At 44.4% G+C, this 23044-nt stretch overlaps 2 protein-coding genes across 3 annotated transcripts; one reads left to right on the top strand and one right to left on the bottom strand.

The window, feature by feature from the left end:
* Positions 1-1033: 1033 nt before the first annotated feature.
* rcor3 (REST corepressor 3) lies at positions 1034-8103 on the bottom strand. The gene is made up of 12 exons (XM_056585771.1): positions 7763-8103; positions 7589-7645; positions 7232-7309; positions 6786-6838; positions 6077-6238; positions 5537-5661; positions 5259-5337; positions 4613-4831; positions 4055-4132; positions 3365-3422; positions 2581-2822; positions 1034-1458 (listed from the first exon to the last, which is right to left on the bottom strand). Exons 1-12 carry the CDS (start codon positions 7884-7886, stop codon positions 1423-1425), a joined length of 1311 nt encoding a protein of 436 aa, XP_056441746.1. The 5' UTR covers positions 7887-8103; the 3' UTR covers positions 1034-1422.
* Positions 8104-10669: 2566 nt separating this feature from the next.
* Positions 10670-22376, top strand: LOC130380004 (potassium voltage-gated channel subfamily H member 1-like). Of its 2 annotated transcripts, none has more exons than XM_056587184.1 (11): positions 10670-10874; positions 11866-11989; positions 12525-12631; positions 13072-13200; positions 13487-13605; positions 14381-14773; positions 15554-15983; positions 16917-17116; positions 17449-17701; positions 18547-18743; positions 19027-22376. In XM_056587184.1, exons 1-11 carry the CDS (start codon positions 10802-10804, stop codon positions 19858-19860), a joined length of 2859 nt encoding a protein of 952 aa, XP_056443159.1. In that variant the 5' UTR covers positions 10670-10801; the 3' UTR covers positions 19861-22376. The 2 variants fall into 2 exon arrangements, with proteins under 2 accessions (XP_056443159.1, XP_056443160.1); XM_056587185.1 differs by having other exon boundaries at positions 14381-14848.
* Positions 22377-23044: the final 668 nt, after the last annotated feature.

Genomic DNA, 23044 nt, shown 5'->3' with positions numbered 1-23044 from the left:
AATCAAAAACTGTCGCTGTGCAAGTTTTGTCAGGCGAATGTGCTGCGGTTCACCCCGGACTGCACTGCAGGGAACGGTTGGCCGATTGAACGCTGATTGGCTGTTACGTTACACATGTCACTCAGTGGCCACGCTGTTAAACGCTAATTGGCTGTCATCACGCGAATGTCGCGGTAAAGTTGAAATATTTCAACTCGAACGAATTGGTCGCACTGCAAATCCTCACGAACGCACTCGCCTGTGCAGGGCGAAAGTGTCGCGCGACAAATCAAAACCCGATTTGCGTCTCTACGTTGACTTTGTATGGTGTCGCGCTTTCGCGTTTGGTATGAACGCACCTTAAGATCTTCAACAGGCGGACCAGTGGTTAGAGGCTAGTCTAGTCTTAAGATCTTCAACAGGCGGACCAGTGGGTTTGGAGGCTGGTCTAGTCTAAGATCTTCAACAGGCGGACCAGTGGTTAGAGGCTAGTCTAGTCTAAGATCTTCAACAGGCGGACCAGTGGGTTTGGCGGCTGGTCTAGTCTTAAGATCTTCAACAGGCGGACCAGTGGGTTTGGAGGCTGGTCTAGTCTTAAGATCTTCAACAGGCGGACCAGTGGGTTTGGAGGCTGGTCTAGTCTTAAGATCTTCAACAGGCGGACCAGTGGGTTTGGAGGCTGGTCTAGTCTTAAGATCTTCAACAGGCGGACCAGTGGGTTTGTAGGCTGGTATAGTCTTAAGATCTTCAACAGGCGGACCAGTGGGTTTGGAGGCTGGTCTAGTCTTAAGATCTTCAACAGGCGGACCAGTGGGTTTGGAGGCTGGTCTAGTCTTAAGATCTTCAACAGGCGGACCAGTGGGTTTGGAGGCTGGTCTAGTCTTAAGATCTTCAACAGGCGGACCAGTGGGTTTGGAGGCTGGTCTGGTCTTAAGATCTTCAACAGGCGGACCAGTGGGTTTGGAGGCCGGTCTGGTCTTAAGATCTTCAACAGGCGGACCAGTGGGTTTGGAGGCTGGTCTAGTCTTAAGATCTTCAACAGGCGGACCAGTGGGTTTGGAGGCTGGTCTAGTCTTAAGATCTTCAACAGGCGGACCAGTGGGTTTGGAGGCTGGTCTAGTCTTAAGATCTTCAACAGGCGGACCAGTGGGTTTGGAGGCTGGTCTAGTCTTAAGATCTTCAACAGGCGGACCAGTGGGTTTGGAGGCTGGTCTAGTCTTAAGATCTTCAACAGGCGGACCAGTGGGTTTGGAGGCTGGTCTAGTCTTAAGATCTTCAACAGGCGGACCAGTGGGTTTGGAGGCTGGTCTAGTCTTAAGATCTTCAACAGGCTGACCAGTGGTTAGAGGCTAGTCTAGTCTTAAGATCTTCAACAGGCGGACCAGTGGGTTTGGAGGCCGGTCTGGTCTAAGATCTTCAACAGAAACCATAATGTTCTCCTCCTTATACGATTAGTTCAACACCTGGAGCAGGTGGAGGCTAGTTGGGATGCAGGTGAGGGAAGGTGGGGGAGGGGAAGGAAGTGTCGGTTAGCAGAGCAGGAGGTTTCTGATTGGTTAGTGGAGGGAAGAGGAGGCTTCTGATTTGTTTGTGAGCTGCAGGCCGGCGGGGGGTGCGACGGGTCGGGGGTTGAGGCGGGGGAGCAGGGCGCTGGAGGGCCGGATGAGGGGCGGCGGCTGGTTGAGGGAGGGGCGGGGCTGGCTGAGGGAGGGGCGGGGCTGGCTGAGGGGGGGGCGGGGCTGGTTGAGGGAGGGGCGGGGCTGGAGGAAGCGGGCTTGCTGCTGCAGGGGAGGGGGCTGGCGATGCAAAGCGGGGGTGGCGGGAAGGGAGGGTCTCAGGAGAGGGGGGGGCAGGTGGAGGGAGCTCTGGGCGATCAAAGACAGCGCAGGAGACAGAGAGGAGGAAGTCAGCTGACCCTGCACGGAGGAGGGAGAGAGGGGCCAGAGGTTAGGTTATAGATTAGGTCAGAGGTTAGGTTATAGATTAGCTCATAGGTTAGGTTATAGATTAGCTCATAGGTTAAATTATAGATTAGCTCATAGGTTAGGTTATAGATTAGCTCATAGGTTAGGTTATAGATGAGCTCATAGGTTAGGTTATAGATTAGCTCATAGGTTAAGTTATAGATTAGCTCATAGGTTAGATTATAGATTAGCTCATAGGTTAGGTCATAGGTTAGGTTGTAGATTAGGTCATAGGTTAGGTTGTAGATTAGGTCAGAGGTTAGGTTACAGATTAGATTATAGATTAGTTCATGGAATGGTCAGAGGTTAGGCAATAGAATAGGTCATAGATTAGGCAATATATTAGGTTATAGATTAGGTCAGAGGTTAGGTAATAGATTAGGCCATAGGTTAGGTTATAGATTAGGCCATAGGTTAGGTTATAGATTAGGCCATAGGTTAGGTTATAGATTAGGCCATAGGTTAGGTTATAGATTAGGCCATAGGTTAGGTTATAGATTAGGTCATAGATTAGGTGTAGGTTTAAAAGGAAGGGTAAAATACTTAACAGTAGTAAGGAAGGTTTACCAGTAAGGTGAGGGTTCACAGTTAGGGTTAGGGTTAACAGTAATAAGGGGCTAAGGGTGAAGCGGTGTACCTCCTCCTCATCCTCGTCAGTGCTCTTCCCTGACGTGTTGGAGCTGTTTTTCCCGGCTTCCCCAGGGGGGCTGCCATCTCCGTTGGGGGCGTGGCTTCCCTGCTCCGCCTCCCACTCTTGAAGGACCTCCTCCAGGTTAAAACGCCGTCTGTAGTTCACGAAGAAGTTCTTCACCTGGCCGACGGTCTTGTTGCCGATGACGTCTGCGATGGCCTGGAAGTCCTTCCCATACTTCCTGACCCCTGAGGAGGAGCAAGAACGGTAAGGACTCAACTTTATTTCAGTTCTCAGAACATCTAAGGTTCAGCAGGTACAGTCAGAACGACGATCAGAAGAACAGGCTGAAATACAGTGAGAGGTACAGTCAGAACGACGATCAGAAGAACAGGCTGAAATACAGTGAGAGGTACAGTCAGAAGAACAGGCTGAAATACAGTGAGAGGTACAGTCGATCAGAAGAACAGGCTGAAATACAGTGAGAGGTACAGTCAGAAGAACAATCAGAAGAACAGGCTGAAATACAGTGAGAGGTACAGTCAGAAGAACAATCAGAAGAACAGGCTGAAATACAGTGAGAGGTACAATCAGAAGAACAGGCTGAAATACAGTGAGAGGTACAGTCAGAAGAGCAGTCAGAACTACATGACAAATAGTTCTGGTTGTAGTGCGGTAACAGAAATACAGTCACAAATCAAATTGGCCCAGAGGTGGAAGGTATACACACTGTCATTGTAACTGCAAGATGTAATGGTAGACAGGCAGACATGGTGTTAGAGCAACTCACCCTGGACGGCAAGAAGCTGTTCATCAGTCGTCCAACGAGCATTCATCTTCTGGTTGCTCTACAAGACCGAGAAGAAGAAGTTATGGGTTTCTCCGTCTTAATAACCATTGGCCACGCCTACTGTGTGCAGGAGTGGAAATTGTTGTGTAAAGGGATGATGGTTGTTAAGTGTAGCGCTTGTCGTGTTGTCCTGCTTACTACAGTGAGGGTTTCAGTGCGCACTAACAATGAATCCCCCGCCCCCTCCCTTGTCCGTTCAATTTGGGAACATGTGTGGTTTCATTTTGCTTGTTTCGTATATTTTAATAAATTAGTTAAGGGTGCCACCAGAGGGCGCCCCCGACACATGTGCCGCCCTAGGCGATCGCCTAGGTCGCCTGCGCCGAGCTGGACAGCTCCTTTGTTTTTCTTCCTCCATGTGCCCCTGACGGCGTCTGGGCCCCGGTGCAGCTGCACTGGTTGCACTGTCGATATTTACGCCACTGCTGATTAGAGTAGTGATGGTTCTTAGACTAGCGATGGTTGATAGAGTAGTGATGAGTACCCTGATAAGAGTAGCGATGGTTGTTAGAGTGATGGTGGTTCAGAGTTGTGATGATGGTTGAGAGAGAACAGAGAGAGTAGTTTGGATGGTTTTGAGATTAGTGAGAGGGTAGTGATGATGGTTGAGAGGGTAGTGATGGTACTGACCTCTGGAAGCCGAAGATCATCAATGCCCATTTCCACCCCATGTTTCAGACCACTGTTCATCTGCTTGGCGTTCTGAACCTGGAGAGAGGAGGAGAGAGATTAGAAGAGAGGAGGAGGAGATGAGAGGAGAAGAGATATGAGAAGGGAGAAGAGAGAGGAGAAGAGAGATGAGGAGAGAGGAGAGATAAGAAGAGAAGAGAGGATGGAGGATGAGAGGCGACTGGGGGAGAGTGATGAGGAGAGGAGAGAGAAGAGGAAGAATAGAGAGCAGGAAGGAGATGAGGAGATGGAGAGAGAGAGGAGGAGAGAGATTAAAAGAGAGATGAGAGGAGAAGAGAGATGAGAAGGGAGATGAGAGACGAGAAGAGAGATGAGAAGAGAAGAGAGGATGGAGGATGAGAGGTGACTGGGGGAGAGTGATGAGGAGAGGAGAGAGGGGGAGAGGAAGGAGATGAGGAGATGAAGAGAGAGGGGAGGAGAGAGGAGAGGGAGGGAGCGTGTTGATGAGAGGGATGACAATAGAAGTGAAGTGTAGGAGGGGGGATGAGAGAGGCCTGCCTGTCTTTTGAGTGACACCAGCTCCGTGTCCAGCTGACGGAGGAGGCCATTGGCTGCGCTGAAGCTGCAGGAGACGGCCAGCACGTCCTCCTGGCTCAGAAACATCCCTTTGGGGGGACGGCACTTGGAGCGCTGGGAGTGGTGGCGGTGCTGCAGGGTCTGGTACTCCCGGCGGGCTGGCCCGGGCTTAGTGGTCACAGCCTGGGCCTCAGCAGGGCTCTGGGGAGAGACACCAGGTTTATACTATACATTATATACACTAAAGCCAATACTACGTAATACATACTATACTGGGCTCTGGGGAGAGAGACACCACGCTTATAATATACATTATACACACAACCCCATACTATATCATGCTAGATAATATATACTACACACTTAACTCAATGCTATAGAAAACGTGTGTGTGTGTGTGTGTGTGTGTGTGTGTGTGTGTGTGTGTGTGTGTGTGTGTGTGTGTGTGTGTGTGTGTGTGTGTGTGTGTGTGTGTGTGTGTGTGTGTGTGTGTGTGTGTGTGTGTGCCCCGCAGTAAACAAAACACAAAGAGGGTGCACATTTAATCAAATATCCCTGCTAAGGGGTTAGGGTTAGGGGTTAGGGTCATGGGTCAGCATAAGGGGTCAGGGTTAGGTCCAGGGTTCACCTCTTTCTTGGCGTCCTTGTTGGGGTCGTAGTCGCTGTCGTTGGCTTCGACTGGATTGGCCTCCTCCATCTCCTCATCACTACGGAAACATGATGACGATGGCACAATGATGATGTCATTGGACCTACATGTGCCCATGATGACATTATTCCATACATGATGATGTCATTAGACCTACATGTACCCATGTGCATACTATATAGTAACAGCACTAATCTAATACTGGGTAGTACACACTACATAGTGACAGTACTAATTGAATGGCCGTGCAGTAGGACCTGTCTTCCGGGGCGTTCCTGGAGGCCAGCTTGCGGGCCTGCCGGTCCATCAGGCTGGTTCGAGAGCGGGTCTTCTTCCAGGAGTAGTAGTACTTCACCAGGCTGCAGATGGATTTATCTGGAAGCTACCAGGAGGGCAGGAAGAGGGGCGACAGGGGGTGAGGAGGGCAGAAGAGGGGGTGACAAGAAAGGCTTCATTTACATTCACACAGTCGGCTACCTACTATCTAACCCAAACCATAATAACTAACCCTAATTACTTATTTACCTTTACCATAATAACTATCTTACCATAATTACTTATTTCACCGTACCATAATAACCGTCTAACCCTAATAATGTACTAACCATAGCCATAATGGTTAAGTAACCCTAACCATTTACAAACCCTAACCATAATCACTTACTAAACCTGACCCTACATCCACCATCAGGTGGATGTAGTTATATAGTAACATAGTTGTATATAGTAGAGAGAGCTCACCATCAGCTGGATGTAGTTATATAGTAACATAGTTGTATATAGTAGAGAGAGCTCACCATCTGCTGGATGCGGTGGAAGCTCTTGCCGTGGAAGCTGAAGGCCTGCTCAAACAGGACCTTGTCTTCCACCGTCCAGTCGTCAGGGAAGGGGGTGAAGTTGGGCAGGTCCGCCAGAGACTTCTCCACGTTGTGTTGGTGCCAGAACAACATGCCAAGGGCCTGAGGAATATAGGGGAAGAATATGATGTCCATCTATCAATCAATGTAATATTTCTGAATACAATGTGGCTGAATAAAATACAGCTGAATATATTTGTGTATAGCTGAATATAATACAGCTTGTTTCTGCAAAAAGCCAAAGCTTTCTATTTAAATCGAAATCGTGCTTTTCCGTCAAGGCTAGAAAATACTTGTTGTCCGCAACTTTCTTGTCCATTTTGGACACCCTGTATATAGATCCCATGAGTACTATTAGTATAAATAGTATTTAGACTATTTAGGGTTACGTTTACCACTGGTATACATGGTATGTAAGGTATATAGGGTAACGTTTACCATTGGTATATATGGTATGTAGTTAGGGTTACGTTTACCATTGGTATGTATGGTATGTAGGGTTGCGGTATATATAACTTTGTTTGTGACATCTTCAACTGACATAATATCATATATAGTTCAATATAATATTTTATCATATATGAAATATATAATATTTGATGGTTTAATAGTTTAATATAATAAAAGGTAATATAATCAGAATGTTTACTTGTTCAACATTATAGCCATGCTTCTCCTTGGCGATGGAGATGTATTCATCTACTGTGGAAGGAAACAAATTCAAATTAGACAGTTCATTAATGCAATACATTTGAATAAGACGGATTATTAATGAAACTCATTCAAAGAAGCCAGTTTATCAATGCTACACATTCCAAAAAAGGCAGTTTATTAATGAAACACATTCAAATAAGCCAGTTTATTAATGCAATTCATTTAAATAAGCCGGTTTATTAATGTTACACATGTAAATAGGTAAGTTGATTCAATCAAGGCAACACATTCATATAAGTACTTAAACATAAGTATAAGTGATGAGAATTTGAGGTGATGAGTATTTAAAGAGAGGAGAATTAAGGTATAGTGGTTTACCTTAAGAGAGGAGTATTTCAATTGAGGTGTTACAAGACGAGTATTGCGAGTAGAACGACTTACGTTTGGATTCAACGATGGAGTGGTATGGTGCCCAAACCAACATCCCTCCACCGTCTTTCTCTCCATCCCTGGTGTTGCCTGCCGGGGACACACCTCCATTTTTATGTGTAGAAAATGGTTGAAAGATGAGCAGCAGTGGACCAGACTTGCCACCAGATGTCACTCGGGAGCAGAGAGTAGCCTCGAACACCACGAAGCGATTCCGCTTAACGACTAACAGTTGACAGAATAAACAAGCACCTTCTACACGTGTTCCTTCATTTTCCTCAACTCTTTAGCGTTTTATTGACATTTTTCAAATAACTGCAGTACTGAGTATAAGCATCATCTACCACGATGTGGGGGCTCCCATCTTACCAGGGTCAAAGTCCGGGACAGAGGCTTGATAATCTGCCCCCACGCGCATTCCCACATCTGAAAAAGCAAAGAGAGAAAAATGTGAGCTCTTAATAAAATTAGGATAAACAAAAATGAAGCTTAAGGCTCTCCAGTGCATCAAGAGAGCCCGAGTCTCGATGTTCGAGGCTATACCGTGCTCTTCGTCGCTAGCGCTCTCTTCAGAGAAGTGTCCGTTGGACGCGTTCGACGGACTCTTTGCGCCGTTGGAGCGTCCCTTCCCCAGGTACTCGGAGCCCCTGTCCATCATGCCAGGCATCTTCTTCTATTATGGGATAGGGTTGAAGAGTCTTGAAGAGCGCGAGTAATGTGACGTCACTACCAACAGCTCGCTGCCAGCCGCGCGTCTCTGCGACACGGCTCGTGAGCACGCTGTTCAACATGTTAACCTGTTAACCTAACACTTTTACATGTTAACATATTTAACTCCGATTCACCAAAACAACACAGTTTGTTTAACGTCAGACCAGCGAACCTCATGGGCTGCCCCAAATGAACCATTGCAGGGCCTAACTACTTCCGCGGAAGGATTTCACCGCACTGGCGTCAAGGCAGCGAAGTGCGACCCTGTGGGACGCCCTAGGGAGTTGTTACACTATTATATGTAAACGATTATGACACAATACCCCCCGTAGATTACTGAAATGTACACGTTATAATCTGATCATATGCCCCTACGTATTCCTTTTGACTAAACGTCTGTTTTTGTTTATTATACGGATATAATGAGGGCAGTGAACTAGCCAGCAGATGGGGACATATCACAGAGTATACAGATACTATAGTATAGAGAGAAACTATAACACAGTACAAAGAGACATAACTGAAGAGACATAACATAACTATAGAGACATAACACAACACACTATAGATATATAACACAGTATAAATACATAACATAACACATCAGAAACATAACATAACACAGTATAAGATGTAACAAAACATAGCATAGAGACATAACACAACACAACATAGTCTAGCGACACAAGATAACACAGTAAAAAGACATAACATAACACAGTATAGAGACATAACATACAGTATAGAGATATAACAACACAGCATAGAGATATAGCAACAAAGTATAAAGACATCACATAGAAACATAACATAACACAGTATAGAGACATAACATCGAAACATAACATAACACAGTATAGAGACATAACATTCAGTATAGAGACATAACATAACACAGTACAGACATAACATAACACAGTACAGAGACATAACAAAACACAGTATAGAGACTTAACAAAACAGTATTGTGACATAACGAGTGAAAGAAAGGTATAGGAGAGAGATATGGAGGTATAGGAGAATGGGAGAGAGATATGGATAGGAGAGAGTTATGGTTGCATAGGTGAGCGGGAGATAGAGAGATGGATGCATAGGAGAGAGAGGATGATGTATAGATGTAAACCTTTAGTTATGCAAGTAAACTAAAGAATATGGCTCTCCAAATGGTCTCCCACCCCTTATCTAATCAAAGATCGCCATGTGTTTCTAAATGGCTCTCCAACAGGTGTCACACCTAATCTAAACTAAATATCCTAAGTGTTTTATACATATATCTACAAATGGTCTCACACCTAATCTAAACTAAATTCCCCATGTGGTTTATACATGTATCTCTAAATGGTCTCACACCTAATCTAAACTAAATTCCCCATGTGGTTTCTACATGGCTCTCCAACGCGGTAGAGGGGGTCAGAGAGGGAGTCAGAGGAAAGAGTACTCCAAAAACAGCCGATTGGCATGCTACTAACAGAGTGAATACACAGCTGCAGAATACCTGACCACCGTGACCGACCCATAGCTAAGGAAATCTTTGAGCAGGTACAGACTCAGCGAATACAGCCTGGCCATCGAGAAGGGACGCCACAGACAGACCTGGCTCCCAAGAGAAGACAGACTGTACACCCACTGCACACAAAACTGGAAACTGAGCTGCAATTCCTAACTCCCTCCTGCCAGTCATACCAAGACAGCAGGAACACACACTTCCCACGGATTACAAAGGCATGCAAGGTCTTAAAAGACACTGCTGTGCGATCACAGCAGCCTGATTCGTCACCTGTTTTGATGAGAGAAGGAGCTCAAACTCCCCATAAACAGATATTAAATCCCTCGCACAGCATTGTAAATATGAAACATCATGTCTGTTCACAATGATTGCACCATTGCACACGTGACGCCCTCCATATTAAATATTGTGTATGCATGCACAGTGTATCTTTAATTAATCTGTTTATAGAAGATACTGGCAATTTTCAACATTTAACTTTATATTAAGTATTCAATATTCTAATATCGGATATGTATATACATTTTGGAATTAACGTTTTATACTTTAAACTTTTTTTAATTAAATTTAATTAAATTGACAGAGAGAGACAGAAGACATAGAGAGAGTCAGATAGAGAGAGATTGAGGGAGAGACAAAGAGAGTGAGAGACATAGAAAGAGGCAGAGAGAGAGAGAGAGAGAGAGAGAGAGAGAGAGAGAGAGAGAGAGAGAGAGAGAGAGAGAGAGAGAGAGAGAAAAAGGGCTTTAGGCGCGCGAGAGAGAAATATACAAATTGGGTGCAATTTGTTCACCATTCAAAATGAGAGAGAGAGACAGAAGACATAGAGAGAGTCAGATAGAGAGAGATTGAGGGAGAGACAAAGAGAGTGAGAGACATAGAAAGAGGCAGAGAGAGAGAGAGAGAGAGAGAGAGAGAGAGAGAGAGAGAGAGAGAGAGAGAGGGAGAGAGAGAGAAAGGGCTTTTGGCGCGAGAGAGAAAAATATATAGATATATTCAAAACGCTAAGAGGATGGAAAGCTAAAACGCCAACAAAGTGCGAGAGTTAGATCGAGAGGGGCGAGCGAGAGCGAAAGGGAGAGTCAGAGAGGAGAGAGAGAGTCTGAGATAATGAGATAATGAGAGAGAAAGAGAGAGAGATAGAGAGAGCGAAAGAGCGGGTCGGAGATAATGAGAGAGTGAGAGAGAGAGTGAGAGAGAGAGAGAGAGAGAGAGAGAGAGAGAGAGAGAGAGAGAGAGAGAGAGAGAGAGAGGTATAGGTAGAGAGAGAGGGGTATAGGTAGAGAGAGAGGGGTAGCGAGGTAGAGGGAGAGGGGTAGAAATACTGGTAGAGAGAGAGAGCAGTGTCCCGGCTCTGCTCCGTGATGGCGGGCGGGCGGAGGGGTCTGGTCGCCCCGCAGAATACATTCCTGGAGAACATCGTCCGGCGATCTAACGGTGAGACGGCAGAAATATACGATTGTGCTGCTATTATAGAGTAAATGACGTACTGTTATATATACTGTCATATATATGGTCACATAGACTACAATGACGCTTACAGGCACGTTCAAGCTTGCCAAGTGCCGGTGTGTGTTTTGAAAGATCATCACAGACACTGCGGTTAATTAGACTGCAACCGGTCACAATACGGTTCACAGCGGGACTGATCCGCAGAGGAGAGGTGTTCAAGCGAATGAGCTTGTCGTGCCTCACTCCATTAGCCACCTTTCTGTTTGACTTTCAGTTTGGACTTTGACACAAACAGACCCATTGTATAAAATAAATAAATATATATATTATACACTATACAATTTAATATAGGCCTACTTTAAATCACAGCCAGACATTTTGTATATAATAAACATATGATATACGGTCTAACTGATAAACTTAAACGCATACAGAACCTTATATTTTACATAGAAAATGTATAATATGTCCTATATTCAAGCTTTATTCCATACTTCAGAACATAGACAAAGTTCTAATGCATAATGTATAATATATGAAATATTGAATTTAACTAACATATATTTATTATACTTTAACTCATAGACAGAGTTCATATGTATAATATATCATAGATAAATTATGCATCATATATACCGTATATAACCATCGAACCAATGTGTCTTTTCAGATAGACAGGCCGATCACCTTAAAAATGTGTCTTTTCAGAAAGACAGACAGATCATCTAACCAATGTGTCTTTCCAGACAAACAGACCATCTAACCAATGTGTCTATTCAGACAGATAGACAGACCATGCATGTGTCCTATATCGGACAGACAGACAGACCATCTAACCATGTTTCCTATCAGACAGACAGACAGACCATCGGACACATGTGTCCTTTCAGACAGTCGGACAGGCCTTCTAAGTTCTAACCATGTGTCCTATCAGACAGACAAACAGACTGACCATCTAACCCATGTGTCCCCACAGACAGTAACTTTGTGCTGGGGAACGCTCAGATCGTGGACTGGCCAATCGTTTACAGCAACGATGGCTTCTGCCACATCTCCGGCTTCCACAGAGCGGAGGTGATGCAGAAGAGCAGCACCTGCAGGTATCACTTTTATAAGGTAGCCTGTGTCAGGCTACCTTAGTGTCAGTCTATCACTGTATCATTATCTATCAATCTATCAATCAATATATAAATGTAGCACCCTATCAGGCTATTTATCAAAATAAAACTATATCCATCTATCACACTATCTAGCACTTTTTTATTCCAACCCTATGCACACTCAGGCTATCTAAGTATAACTTTATCTATCCCTTTATAATTCCATATAACCCGATCTATCACTCTATCAGGCTGCACACACACAAGCACACACACACACACACACACACACACACACACACACACACACACACACACACACACACACACACACACACGCGCACACACACACACACATGAAGAAAAGAGAATGTGGTTGTTTATAAGTACTCTTTCACTTTATCTATCACTATATCACTATATATGTTTCTGTGTGTGTGTGTGTGTGTGTGTGTGTGTGTGTGTGTGTGTGTGTGTGTGTGTGTGTGTGTGTGTGTGTGTGTGTGTGTGTGTGTTTGTGCGTGCGTGTTTTCAGTTTCATGTACGGGGAGCTGACTGACCAGGTCACCACTGAGAAGGTTCGGCAGACTTTTGAAAATTATGAGATTAATTCGTTTGAGATTCTGATGTACAAAAAGAATCGTGAGTATCTTGCTTTCATTTATCAAAACATATTACACATTATCATGACATGTTTTGCATTATCTGACATGATCATGACATCTCATGAAACAGTTCAAATGATCATGACATATTTCACATTATCAGGTCATATTTCACATTATTATCATGATATATGACATATTATGGCATAACTCACCTTATCATGACATAATGATGTATTACACATTATCATGAGATATCAAGAAATAGTTCACATTATCATGCATTTTCATGACATATGTCACAATATCATGACATGTTTCACATTATTGGGACATTATCATGAAATATTACACATCATGATCTTTTTTGTCATTATCATGACATCATCATTAAATATTTCAAATATTCCATTTTATTTTTTAACGATAATATATATATACTGCTACACAACTAATCAAGTTCCTGACTCTCTGCAGGGATGCCTGTTTGGTTTTATGTAAAGATTGCTCCCATCAGGAACGAACAGGACAAGGTGGTCTTGTTTCTGTGCACCTTCAGTGACATCACCGCCTTCAAGCAGCCCATCGATGATGACACATCAAAAGGTAGACAGACGGTTTCTAGAGCAATTTCTAATATTTAAGACTCAGACGCATATAGGATGTTCAAATATAAATACTATAAATCTTTCTTAAATTGTTCCATAGCGTCTAAAACGTCTGTTGTGTGATCTGCTTGGTTGCCAGGTTTGTTGTTTGATCTGCTTGGTTCCCAGGTTTGTTGTTTCATCTGCCTGGTTTCCAGGTTTGTTGTTTGATCTGCCTGGTTTCCAGGTTTGTTGTTTGATCTGCTTGGTTTCCAGGTTTGTGGTTTGATATGCTTGGTTTCCAGGCTGGGGTAAATTTGCACGTCTGACGCGAGCGTTGACGAGCAGCAGAGGGGTGTTGCAGCAGCTCGCCCCGGCCGTCCAGAAAGGAGAGAATGTCCACAAACACTCCCGCCTGGCTGAGGTAAAGTGGTCCTTTGGGTTCTCTCCAGGTCTTCATGGTAACTGAGTTGTGGTATAGGTTCTCTCCAGGTTGTCTTGGTAACTGAGTTGTGGTATAGGTTCTCTCCAGGTTGTCTTGGTAACTGAGTGGCGGGTTAGGTTCTCTCCAGGTTGTCTTGGTAACTGAGTGGCGGGTTAGGTTCTCTCCAGGTTGTCTTGGTAACTGAGTGGTTGGTTAGGTTCTCTCCAGGTTGTCTTGGTAACTGAGTTGTGGTTTAGGTTCTCTCCAGGTTATCTTGGTAACTAAGTTGTGGTTCAGGTTCTCTCCGGGTTGTCTTTACAACTGAGATGTGGTTTACGGTTTTCTCCATGTTGTCTTGGTAATAGAGTGGTTGTTTAGGTTCTCTCAGAGTTGTCTTGGTAACTGAGTTGTGGCTTAGGTTCTCTCCGGGTTGTCTTGGTAACTGAGTGGTTGTTTAGGTTCCCTCCAGGTTGTCTTGGTAGCCGAGTTGTGGTTTAGGTTCTCTCCGGGTTGTCTTGGTAACTGAGTTGTGGTTTAGGTTCTCTCCGGGTTGTCTTGGTAACTGAGTGGTTGTTTAGGTTCTCTCAGAGTTGTCTTGGTAAGTGAGTTGTTGTTTAGGTTCTTTCAGAGTTGTCTTGGTAAGTGAGTTGTGGTTTAGGTTCTCTCTGGGTTGTCTTGGCAACTGAGTTGTCTTTTGGGTTCTCTCCAGGGTTGTCTTGGTAACTAAGTGGTGTGTGAGGTTCTCTTGGTTCTCTAACAGTGTTTTCTGGCACAGGTTCTTCAGCTGGGGTCCGACATCCTGCCTCAGTACAAGCAGGAGACCCCTAAGACCCCTCCCCACATCATCCTGCACTACTGTCTCTTTAAGACCACCTGGGACTGGGTGATCCTCATTCTCACCTTCTACACCGCCATCATGGTGCCCTACAACGTGTCCTTCAAGACCAAACAGAACAACGTCACGTGGCTGGTGGTGGACAGCATTGTGGACGTCATCTTCCTGGTGGACATTGTTCTCAACTTCCACACCACCTTCGTAGGTCCGGCAGGGGAGGTGATCTCCGATCCGAAGCTCATCCGAATGAACTATGTGAAGACATGGTTCGTTATTGACCTGCTCTCCTGTCTTCCTTATGATGTCATCAATGCCTTTGAAAATGTTGATGAGGTTGGTAATAAAAGTCCTAATATATTTATCGAAGAAAAATGCATGAAACAGCAGTTGGATGAGGTTCAAGCATCAGTCTCAAATATAAGGCAACTTCTAGTGCAGAAAAATCACTGCCCATTCCTGGGCTATTTAAGACACAAAGGCATAAGCCTCAATTAAATTAAAATGACCTGGATTTCTTTGGATTTTTCCTAGGGAGACTTGAGGGGCTCTGTGACAGCCCAACAATAGGAATATAAACCCTAACACGAACCTCGTCTCTGAATTCCTTAGAAGACAGCTATACCCATCTCAGAACACACAGATCTAAACTCTAACCTTCTCCCTGGAGCCCTTAGGAGACAGCTATACCCATCTCAGACCACACAGATCTAAACTCTAACCTTCTCCCTGGAGCCCTTAGGATACAGCTATACCCATCTCAGACCACACAGATCTAAACTCTAACCTTCTCCCTGGAGCCCTTAGGATACAGCTATACCCATCTCAGACCACACAGATCTAAACTCTAACCTTCTCCCAGGAGCCCTTAGGATACAGCTATACCCATCTAAGACCACCTAGAACTAAACCTCACAGTATCTCACATATATCACCTATACTGGTTTGCGGTTGAATAGTTAGGAGTTAAATGGTTAGGGTTTGGGTGTGGTTAGTTGGTTAGGAAATTAAAAGGTTGGGGGAGATGTTATTAGAGGTTTAATGGTTAGGGGACAGATGATTAGAGGTTCGATGTTTGGTGGGGATTTGGTGACTAACCTGTGGCTTGTTCTGCAGGGGATCAGCAGTCTCTTTAGCTCTTTGAAAGTTGTGCGTTTGCTGCGACTGGGCCGGGTGGCGAGGAAACTGGACCATTACATCGAGTACGGAGCAGCGGTGCTCCTGCTGCTGGTGTGCGTGTTCGGTCTGGCGGCCCACTGGCTGGCGTGCATCTGGTTCAGCATTGGAGACTACGAGGTGATTGACGAAGAGACCAACAGCGTGAGGATGGACAGCTGGCTGTACCAGTTGGGGGAGGCGGTGGGCACGCCTTACCGTTTCAACATGACAGGGGCAGGCCGCTGGGACGGGGGTCCGAGCAAGGACTCGGTCTACATCACCTCGCTGTACTTCACCATGACTAGCCTCACCAGCATCGGCTTCGGGAACATCGCGCCAACAACCGACGGGGAGAAGGTCTTCGCTGTAGCTATGATGATGATTGGATGTGAGTGACAGTATCGAGCAGTAAAGGCTCAGTTATGGTTCCACGTCGATGCAACGCAATGACCACGCAGATGCTTGGATGCAGTCGTGAACCTGGTTTGGTCTGCGTCAGCTTTTAGTGAGCAGACCAATCACAGCCCTTGCTGCCTCACTTCAACGCATGGTTACAATTTTTGCGAGGCGCACGTTAGGCCCTTGCGTTGCGTCAACGTGGAACCATAACTAAGCCTTTAGTGACTAGTAATTGAGGGGACTTTTGGTTTGTCTTTGTGGTCACTAGGTGTTATTAACTAGTAATGGTGGTAATAAGGCTTTGGTGACTAGTTATGCTGATAACTAGTGGCGATAAGTGATGATGGTACAAAGGAGTAATTAATGGTGGGAACTAAGGTTTAGTAATGGTGGTAACTACTTCTATACTGCAGTATTACTGTAGATACCAGGATAGTATAATACTGTACTGCAGTAGTACTGAAGATACTATGCTGCAGTATAAAGTGCTGCTCCACTGTTGCTCCCCTTGAGGAAAGACCTCCAGGAAAGGAACATGTCAGTGTCATCATTCTGATGACCGCTGCTTGGTCAAGTCAACATGTTCAGGCCACTTGGAAATAGATGACAGTGCGTATGGAGTCAGGAAGCCATGTGGAAATAGCTGACCCACTCAGAAAGCTGCTGACTGAGTGTTACATCATCTGTATTGTATCTCGCACCTCCAACTGGGGCTAATATGATATATATGTGCTCCTTACTTTTTTATTTACATGTTTGTCCAAAACACTTGAGTTTTTAACTTTTTGACCTACAGTCATAAAGTTACCTACAGTCATAAAGTTAGGGCCTTAACGATTTCAAAACATCATTTTAAAAGGGTATGTATACCTGTTTGTATCGCATATTATAATTCAAAGACGTTTTATGTTTCTATTTGCAGCTCTGCTTTATGCCACCATCTTTGGTAATGTGACCACCATCTTCCAGCAGATGTACGCGAACACCAACCGCTACCATGAGACGCTAAATAGCGTTCGAGACTTCCTCAAACTCTACCAGGTCCCAAAGGGACTCAGTGAGAGGGTCATGGACTACATCGTCTCCACCTGGTCCATGTCCCGAGGGATCGACACTGACAAGGTACTGACACCTGGTCCACTCTGACACCTGTTCCATTCTGAAACCTGGTCCACACTGACACCTGGTCCATTTTGACACCTGGTCCACACTGACACCTGTTCCATTCTGAAACCTGTTCCATTCTGACACCTGGTCCACACTGACACCTGGTTCATACTGACACCTGTTCCATTCTGAAACCTGGTCCACACTGACACCTGGTCCATTTGGACACCTGGTTCATACTGACATGGGATATATGATATAGTATCAGGGGTTATAGTTACAGTATGGAGTCATCTACCTTTCGGTTGTTTAACGCCTAAGCCTTTACTGCTTAATCTCTTCTGTAGGTCCTCCAGATCTGTCCTAAGGACATGCGGGCAGATATCTGTGTTCACCTCAACAGGAAGGTGTTCAAAGAGCACCCCGCCTTTCGCCTGGCGAGTGACGGCTGTCTGCGAGCCCTGGCCATGGAGTTCCAGACCGTGCACAGCGCTCCGGGAGACCTCATCGTCCACTCCGGGGAGAGTGTGGACAGCCTCTGCTTCGTGGTGGCAGGGTCACTAGAGGTCATCCAAGACGACGAGGTGGTGGCCATTTTAGGTAAGCCTCAACCTGTAGAGTACTAACTAGTAGTACAGACTAGTAGTACGAACTAGTACAGTACTAGTATGACAGAGAGAAGATAGATAATAGAACAGTACAGCACTAGTACTACGTAGTACTAGTGCTGTTCTACTGCTTGATCAGAACAATCTCATGTCATTCCTAACCCACACTAGCTGAACCAGTAAGGAAGGCACCATTGTGACCCTTTGACATCCATGATTTGCAAAACTAGTGTTTAGAAGCTCCCATAGCTGTACCTAATACGAACCCTACTGATACCAATACTAACACCAATACCACTACTACTATGACCCCTTCTAACACCAATACTACAACCCCTAGTAACACTTGTATGCATAAGATGGATTTTAACGGGGTCGCCAACGGCCCGATTTACACTGCGTCCACAACGCGAGATGGGTTGAGTTGAACAAAAATCCAGAATGATTCACATCTGAACATAGAGAATGTCCACTATTTACCTGGGTTCTTGGCCGAACAGCCAATTCCTTTGAGGAAAGTTTTTATTGGTTTTCACTGGAAGAAGACATGAACAAATAAAAGTAATAATCATAAAATACAATTTAAAATAACAGATATCCATACATATTACATAAAAATAATCCAAGTCTGATAATAATTATCTGAGTCTGCCCATATCAATTTTCCGTTTTCCCAATTTCTTTGAAATATCAAGGAAAATGGATTCCTGCTTTTGAATCTTTTACATTGGTGAAGAAGATTTTGTCTTCTCCTTGCCTCAGCAACACATCGTCATTACATCTTCCGTCTGATCTCCCCCTTGTTCTCTGGCCTTCAGTGTCTCTCTCCCCCTCCAGGGAAAGGAGATGTGTTCGGTGATGTGTTCTGGAAGGAGCCAACGTTAGCACAGGCCGGTGCTAACGTCCGGGCGCTAACCTACTGTGATCTCCACATCATCAAGCGCAACGCCTTGCAGAAAGTACTGGAGTTTTACACAGCCTTTTCAGGGCACTTCTCCAGGAACCTACTGCTGACCTACAACCTGAGGAAGAGGGTCAGTCTTTAGAATCGATAAGTCATAATGACGTTAGTCTCTCTCTCATCTTGCTAGGTTCTGTATCTTCGTTTTGTAGCGTGTGCATAACGTTAACATTTACATTTAGGCCCTATAGCAGACGCTTTTATCCAAAGCAACTTACTATAAGTGCATTTGTCAGAAGAAAGAGAAACAACAATATAACAAGAGTTGTTTTCTAGCTCTTTCAATGTGACAGTTGTTTTCTAGACCTTTCCACCAGAGAGGTATTTCCTAGATCTTGAGCACTTTGTTTTCACAGATGATCTTCCGGAAGATCAGTGATGTGAAGCGCGAGGAAGAGGAGATGTTAAGGAGGAAGAACGAAGCGCCGCTCATCCTTCCTCCAGACCACCCCGTCCGCCGGCTCTTCCAGCGCTTCCGGCAGCAGAGGGAGGAGCGACTGGCGGCAGAGCGGGTGGGGCAGGGGCCCGGGGAGGACGCCCACGGGGCCCCGGAGAAGGCCAGCGTCCGGACGGAGCAGCCAAGAGTGCAGGAGGCCCTTGCCTCCACTTGTATCGTCATGGTAACAGATAGCCCGGGTCCAACTGCTGTGTGTTCCGCATCAACAGTCTCCAGAGCCATCCTCCACCAGAACAGCCTGGTGGGCTGCAAATCTGCCGAGCCCCACAAAGCCAAAGGCTGGGGTCGTTTTAAAGAGACGGTGGTGAAGGCGGAGTCCTGGAGCAGTGTCTCTAAAGCCGAGTCTTTGGATACCCTTCCTGATAGAACTAAATCCCACAATGAGATGTCCCTGAAGAAAACAGACTCCTGCGACAGTGGCATCACTAAAAGTGACCTGCGACTGGACGACGTTTGTGACGCGGGAACGCCACAAGAACCGAGCCCAGTCAAGCCCGACGTTAAACAGAGCTCCTGTTCAGGCCCTGAACAGGGCATGCAGGCCTTGTTCCTGGAGTTTAAAGAGGAGCTGAGGGAGGGCATCGGAGCCCTCGACACTCGCATGGCCGCTCTAGAGGCCCAGCTGGCCGAGATGCTGGATCTCCTCCGATCCGGGAACGACTCGGGATCCTCCTCTCAAAGTTCTCACCCACCCTCCCCTGTCTCTGAAAAGAACAACATCTCAGAGGCTTAGGTTCAGCCTCTGAGATAGTAACACACAAGGGGAGGTGTTACTAAACTGAGGTTCAGTAGTTTAAAACAAGGAGAAAACTGTTACTAAACTGAGGTTCAGTTCAACGAGAGCCGTTACTTAACTGAGCTTGTTTAACACAAGGAGAGCTGTTACTAAACTGATGTTCAGTCGTTTAACAAAATGAGAGCTGTAACTAAACTGAGCTTTGGTAGTTGAACACAAGGAGAGCTGTTACTAAACTGAGCTTTGGTAGTTGAACACAAGGAGAGCTGTTACTAAACTGAGCTTTGAAACGTTTAACACAATGAGAGCTGTTACTAAACTGAGCTTTGTTAGTTTAACACAAGGAGAGCTGTTACTAAACTGACGTTCAGTAGTTTAACACAATGAGAGCGGTTACTAAACTGAGCTTTGTTAGTTTAACAGAAGGAGAGCTGTTACTAAACTGACGCTCAGTAGTTTAACACAATGAGAGCGGTTACTAAACAGAGCTTTGGTAGTTTAACACAAGGAGAGCTGTTACTAAACTGAGCTTTGTTAGTTTAACACAAGGAGAGCTGTTACTAAACTGACGTTCAGTAGTTTAACACAATGAGAGCGGTTACCAAACAGAGCTTTGGTAGTTTAACACAAGGAGAGCTGTTACTAAACTGAGCTTTGGTAGTTTAACACAAGGAGAGCTGTTACTAAACTGAGCTTTGGTAGTTTAACACAATGAGAGCTGTTACAAAACTGAGCTTTGTTAGTTTAACACAATGAGAGCGGTTACTAAACAGAGCTTGTTAGTTTAACACAATGAGAGCGGTTACCAAACAGAGCTTTGGTAGTTTAACCAAAGGAGAGCTGTTACTACTCTGCGGTGAGCGTCTTCCGAATTGATTATACATGATGCAATACTTAACTCAAAGAAACAACAAGAGCATGACATTTTTGATCTGATCTTGGCAATAATACAATGTTGGTGACCATCTCCCTGTGAATATTGCTGTTCATGGGAGGAATGAATATAATGTCAATCATGAATATTTTACAAAGCCTTTAAAGTCATATATTTAATTTAATTGTGTATGTAAATGAGCATGTAGGTAGTTTAGGCAGTTCTAAACCATTATTTATAGTAAGAGCAAAGAAAAACTTCATTCTTGTTAAATGTATATTGTGAAATAATGACTATGTACAACCACACTAGGATAAACCCCATTCGTTGTTTTACACAAACAGTGTCAGGGCTTAATGAAATGGGTTTCCATGGGCAGCTACAATGGGGCCATTACTAATGGGCTACAGTTAGCATTAGGCGTAGCACTTTAGAATATCTGGTCAATTGTGAATTCATTGCTTGAATATATATGAACAATGCTTGATAAATGAGAAATTTCACTTTACTACTGATTTAAATGCTTTTTTACCGTGTTTAAAAGTTGCAGTTATTCTAAAGTGCTTCCACATTAGGTTACCATGGTGAATGCAGCAGTAACTTCCCATGGTTAAGGAACTAGATGTTAAGTAAGCACATGTGGCTGTGGTATCGACAAACTTTCTGGACATGTAATGAACTACGTCAATAAACATGTCGTTTATAACTAATAGACTACATCATTAAACAATTAGTTGGCATCTCACAAAATACGTTATTAAAGATGAGGTGTATGTCTCATTAACAATAGGGCTTGGATATTAGCTCCAACCCCTAAACCTTACCAGTAAATCACTTTAACAGTATTTCAGTTAACCTCTGAAATACAGAGAGTGGAAAATGTGACTATGTTTTTATTTTAATTTTATTATGGCGTATTATATTAATGCTGGGGTAGGCAACTTGGGAGAAACCAGCAAGAGTAAGATAGATCTCGCACCTCTCCCTTCTTGCCTCCCTCCAAAGCCACAACTCAAAAAAACCTGACTAGCTTTAGCAACAAGTCTGCCTAGCCTCTGGAAGACTCTGTGCTGTGCTCCGATATCCATACTTCTATGAGTACACTTAAACAGAGTACATCATCCGCACTCACTAAGAGCGCTGATTTTCAGATGTCAGTGATATTCCAAATCGAATACTCCGTGGTGTACTTACCGGAAATTACGATCGCGACTGCCGCGGCGGCTCATCACCCGCCAAAAATATCCCGCTTTGAACGGTGATTCCTTTACGCCTAGCAGCTATAAAAAGCTAAAAAGCTATAAAAGCTACAAAATGACTCCAATAATGCAGGCTATGTGGAAAATGCGCGGACGTTGGCTCAGCCTGGCTCCGCCTCTCCCGCTACGTAGCAAAGATGGTTGCCGTTGAGTGCGAAAAGTGTACATCGTTCCACATTCAACGTTTTGACCATTTGGAGGGCACCATCCGGGTCCTTCCAGTACCCCTCTTTTCACCCCAATCGTAATTGGAATGCCCTACGTACTCAAACTAAGTATAGTAAGTACGGGAAGTATGGATATCGGAACACGCCACAGGTCATGTGTTACTAGTTCGCTCGCTATAGCAACAGGTCTGCTAGCCTTCTAGAAGCCTCCATAATTCAAACCTGAATTTTTTTTTTTCAAAGGCTTGTAAGTCTGGGTTTGAAAACTCAACACCTTGTAAAAAAGGTTTTGCAACACTGAAAAAATAGATTATAACCTGAAAAAAATTCAAACAAAAGTATGTCAGCCGAGAGCAACCAATAGGTTTAGAGCTAAATGGTCCCGCCCCCAGGAACGTTTTTTTTTTCTTCAGACTTTGACTGTCAGGAGTTTCAAAACGAATGCGCGACAGAACACTGCCAATATTCACGTGTCTCAAAGCTTGCGCCTGTGTGGTCAAATCTCTGAAAAGTCAGTGCCGAAAAGTCAGTTCTGAAAAAATACATTGCAATGGCGTAAACGTACACCTTTACAAGTTTTTAAAAATAAATATTCAACCTTTCAAAACTTATTTCTCAATGTATGAACACCTGTTTGCAGAATCCCATTTACAAGGTTTAAAAACTGGGAAACAATGAAATACACTGTTAGAACAGTGCCAGATTTGAAACTCTGCAAATGCGCTGGTGATATTGTTTGAACTTTGAAAACATGTTTGTGAAAAAAAAAATACTTTGAAAATGTGTTGGTGAAAATGATGAAGAAGATAAAATAGAACACAAAATCATGTTTACAGATGTTTTTTTGTTTGAATTTTTTTCATGTTATAATCTCTTTTTTC

Source organism: Gadus chalcogrammus, chromosome 3, assembly GCF_026213295.1.
Source record: "Gadus chalcogrammus isolate NIFS_2021 chromosome 3, NIFS_Gcha_1.0, whole genome shotgun sequence".
Lineage (NCBI taxonomy): Eukaryota > Metazoa > Chordata > Actinopteri > Gadiformes > Gadidae > Gadus > Gadus chalcogrammus.
This window is presented reverse-complemented; position numbering and strand designations above follow the sequence as displayed.

Excerpts from the sequence above, each read along its gene's own strand:
- LOC130380004 (XM_056587185.1), top strand. The coding sequence starts at position 10,802 with ATGGCGGGCGGGCGGAGGGGTCTGGTCGCCCCGCAGAATACATTCCTG. Across the intron at positions 13,606-14,380 it reads AACACTCCCGCCTGGCTGAG|GTTCTTCAGCTGGGGTCCGA; the intron begins GTAAAGTGGTCC and ends TTTCTGGCACAG. Across the intron at positions 14,849-15,553 it reads TGGATGAGGTTCAAGCATCA|GGGATCAGCAGTCTCTTTAG; the intron begins GTCTCAAATATA and ends CTTGTTCTGCAG.
- rcor3 (XM_056585771.1), bottom strand. The coding sequence starts at position 7,886 with ATGCCTGGCATGATGGACAGGGGCTCCGAGTACCTGGGGAAGGGACGC. Across the intron at positions 7,646-7,762 it reads CGCTAGCGACGAAGAGCACG|ATGTGGGAATGCGCGTGGGG; the intron begins GTATAGCCTCGA and ends TTGCTTTTTCAG. Across the intron at positions 5,662-6,076 it reads TCCACCGCATCCAGCAGATG|CTTCCAGATAAATCCATCTG; the intron begins GTGAGCTCTCTC and ends CCCTCCTGGTAG.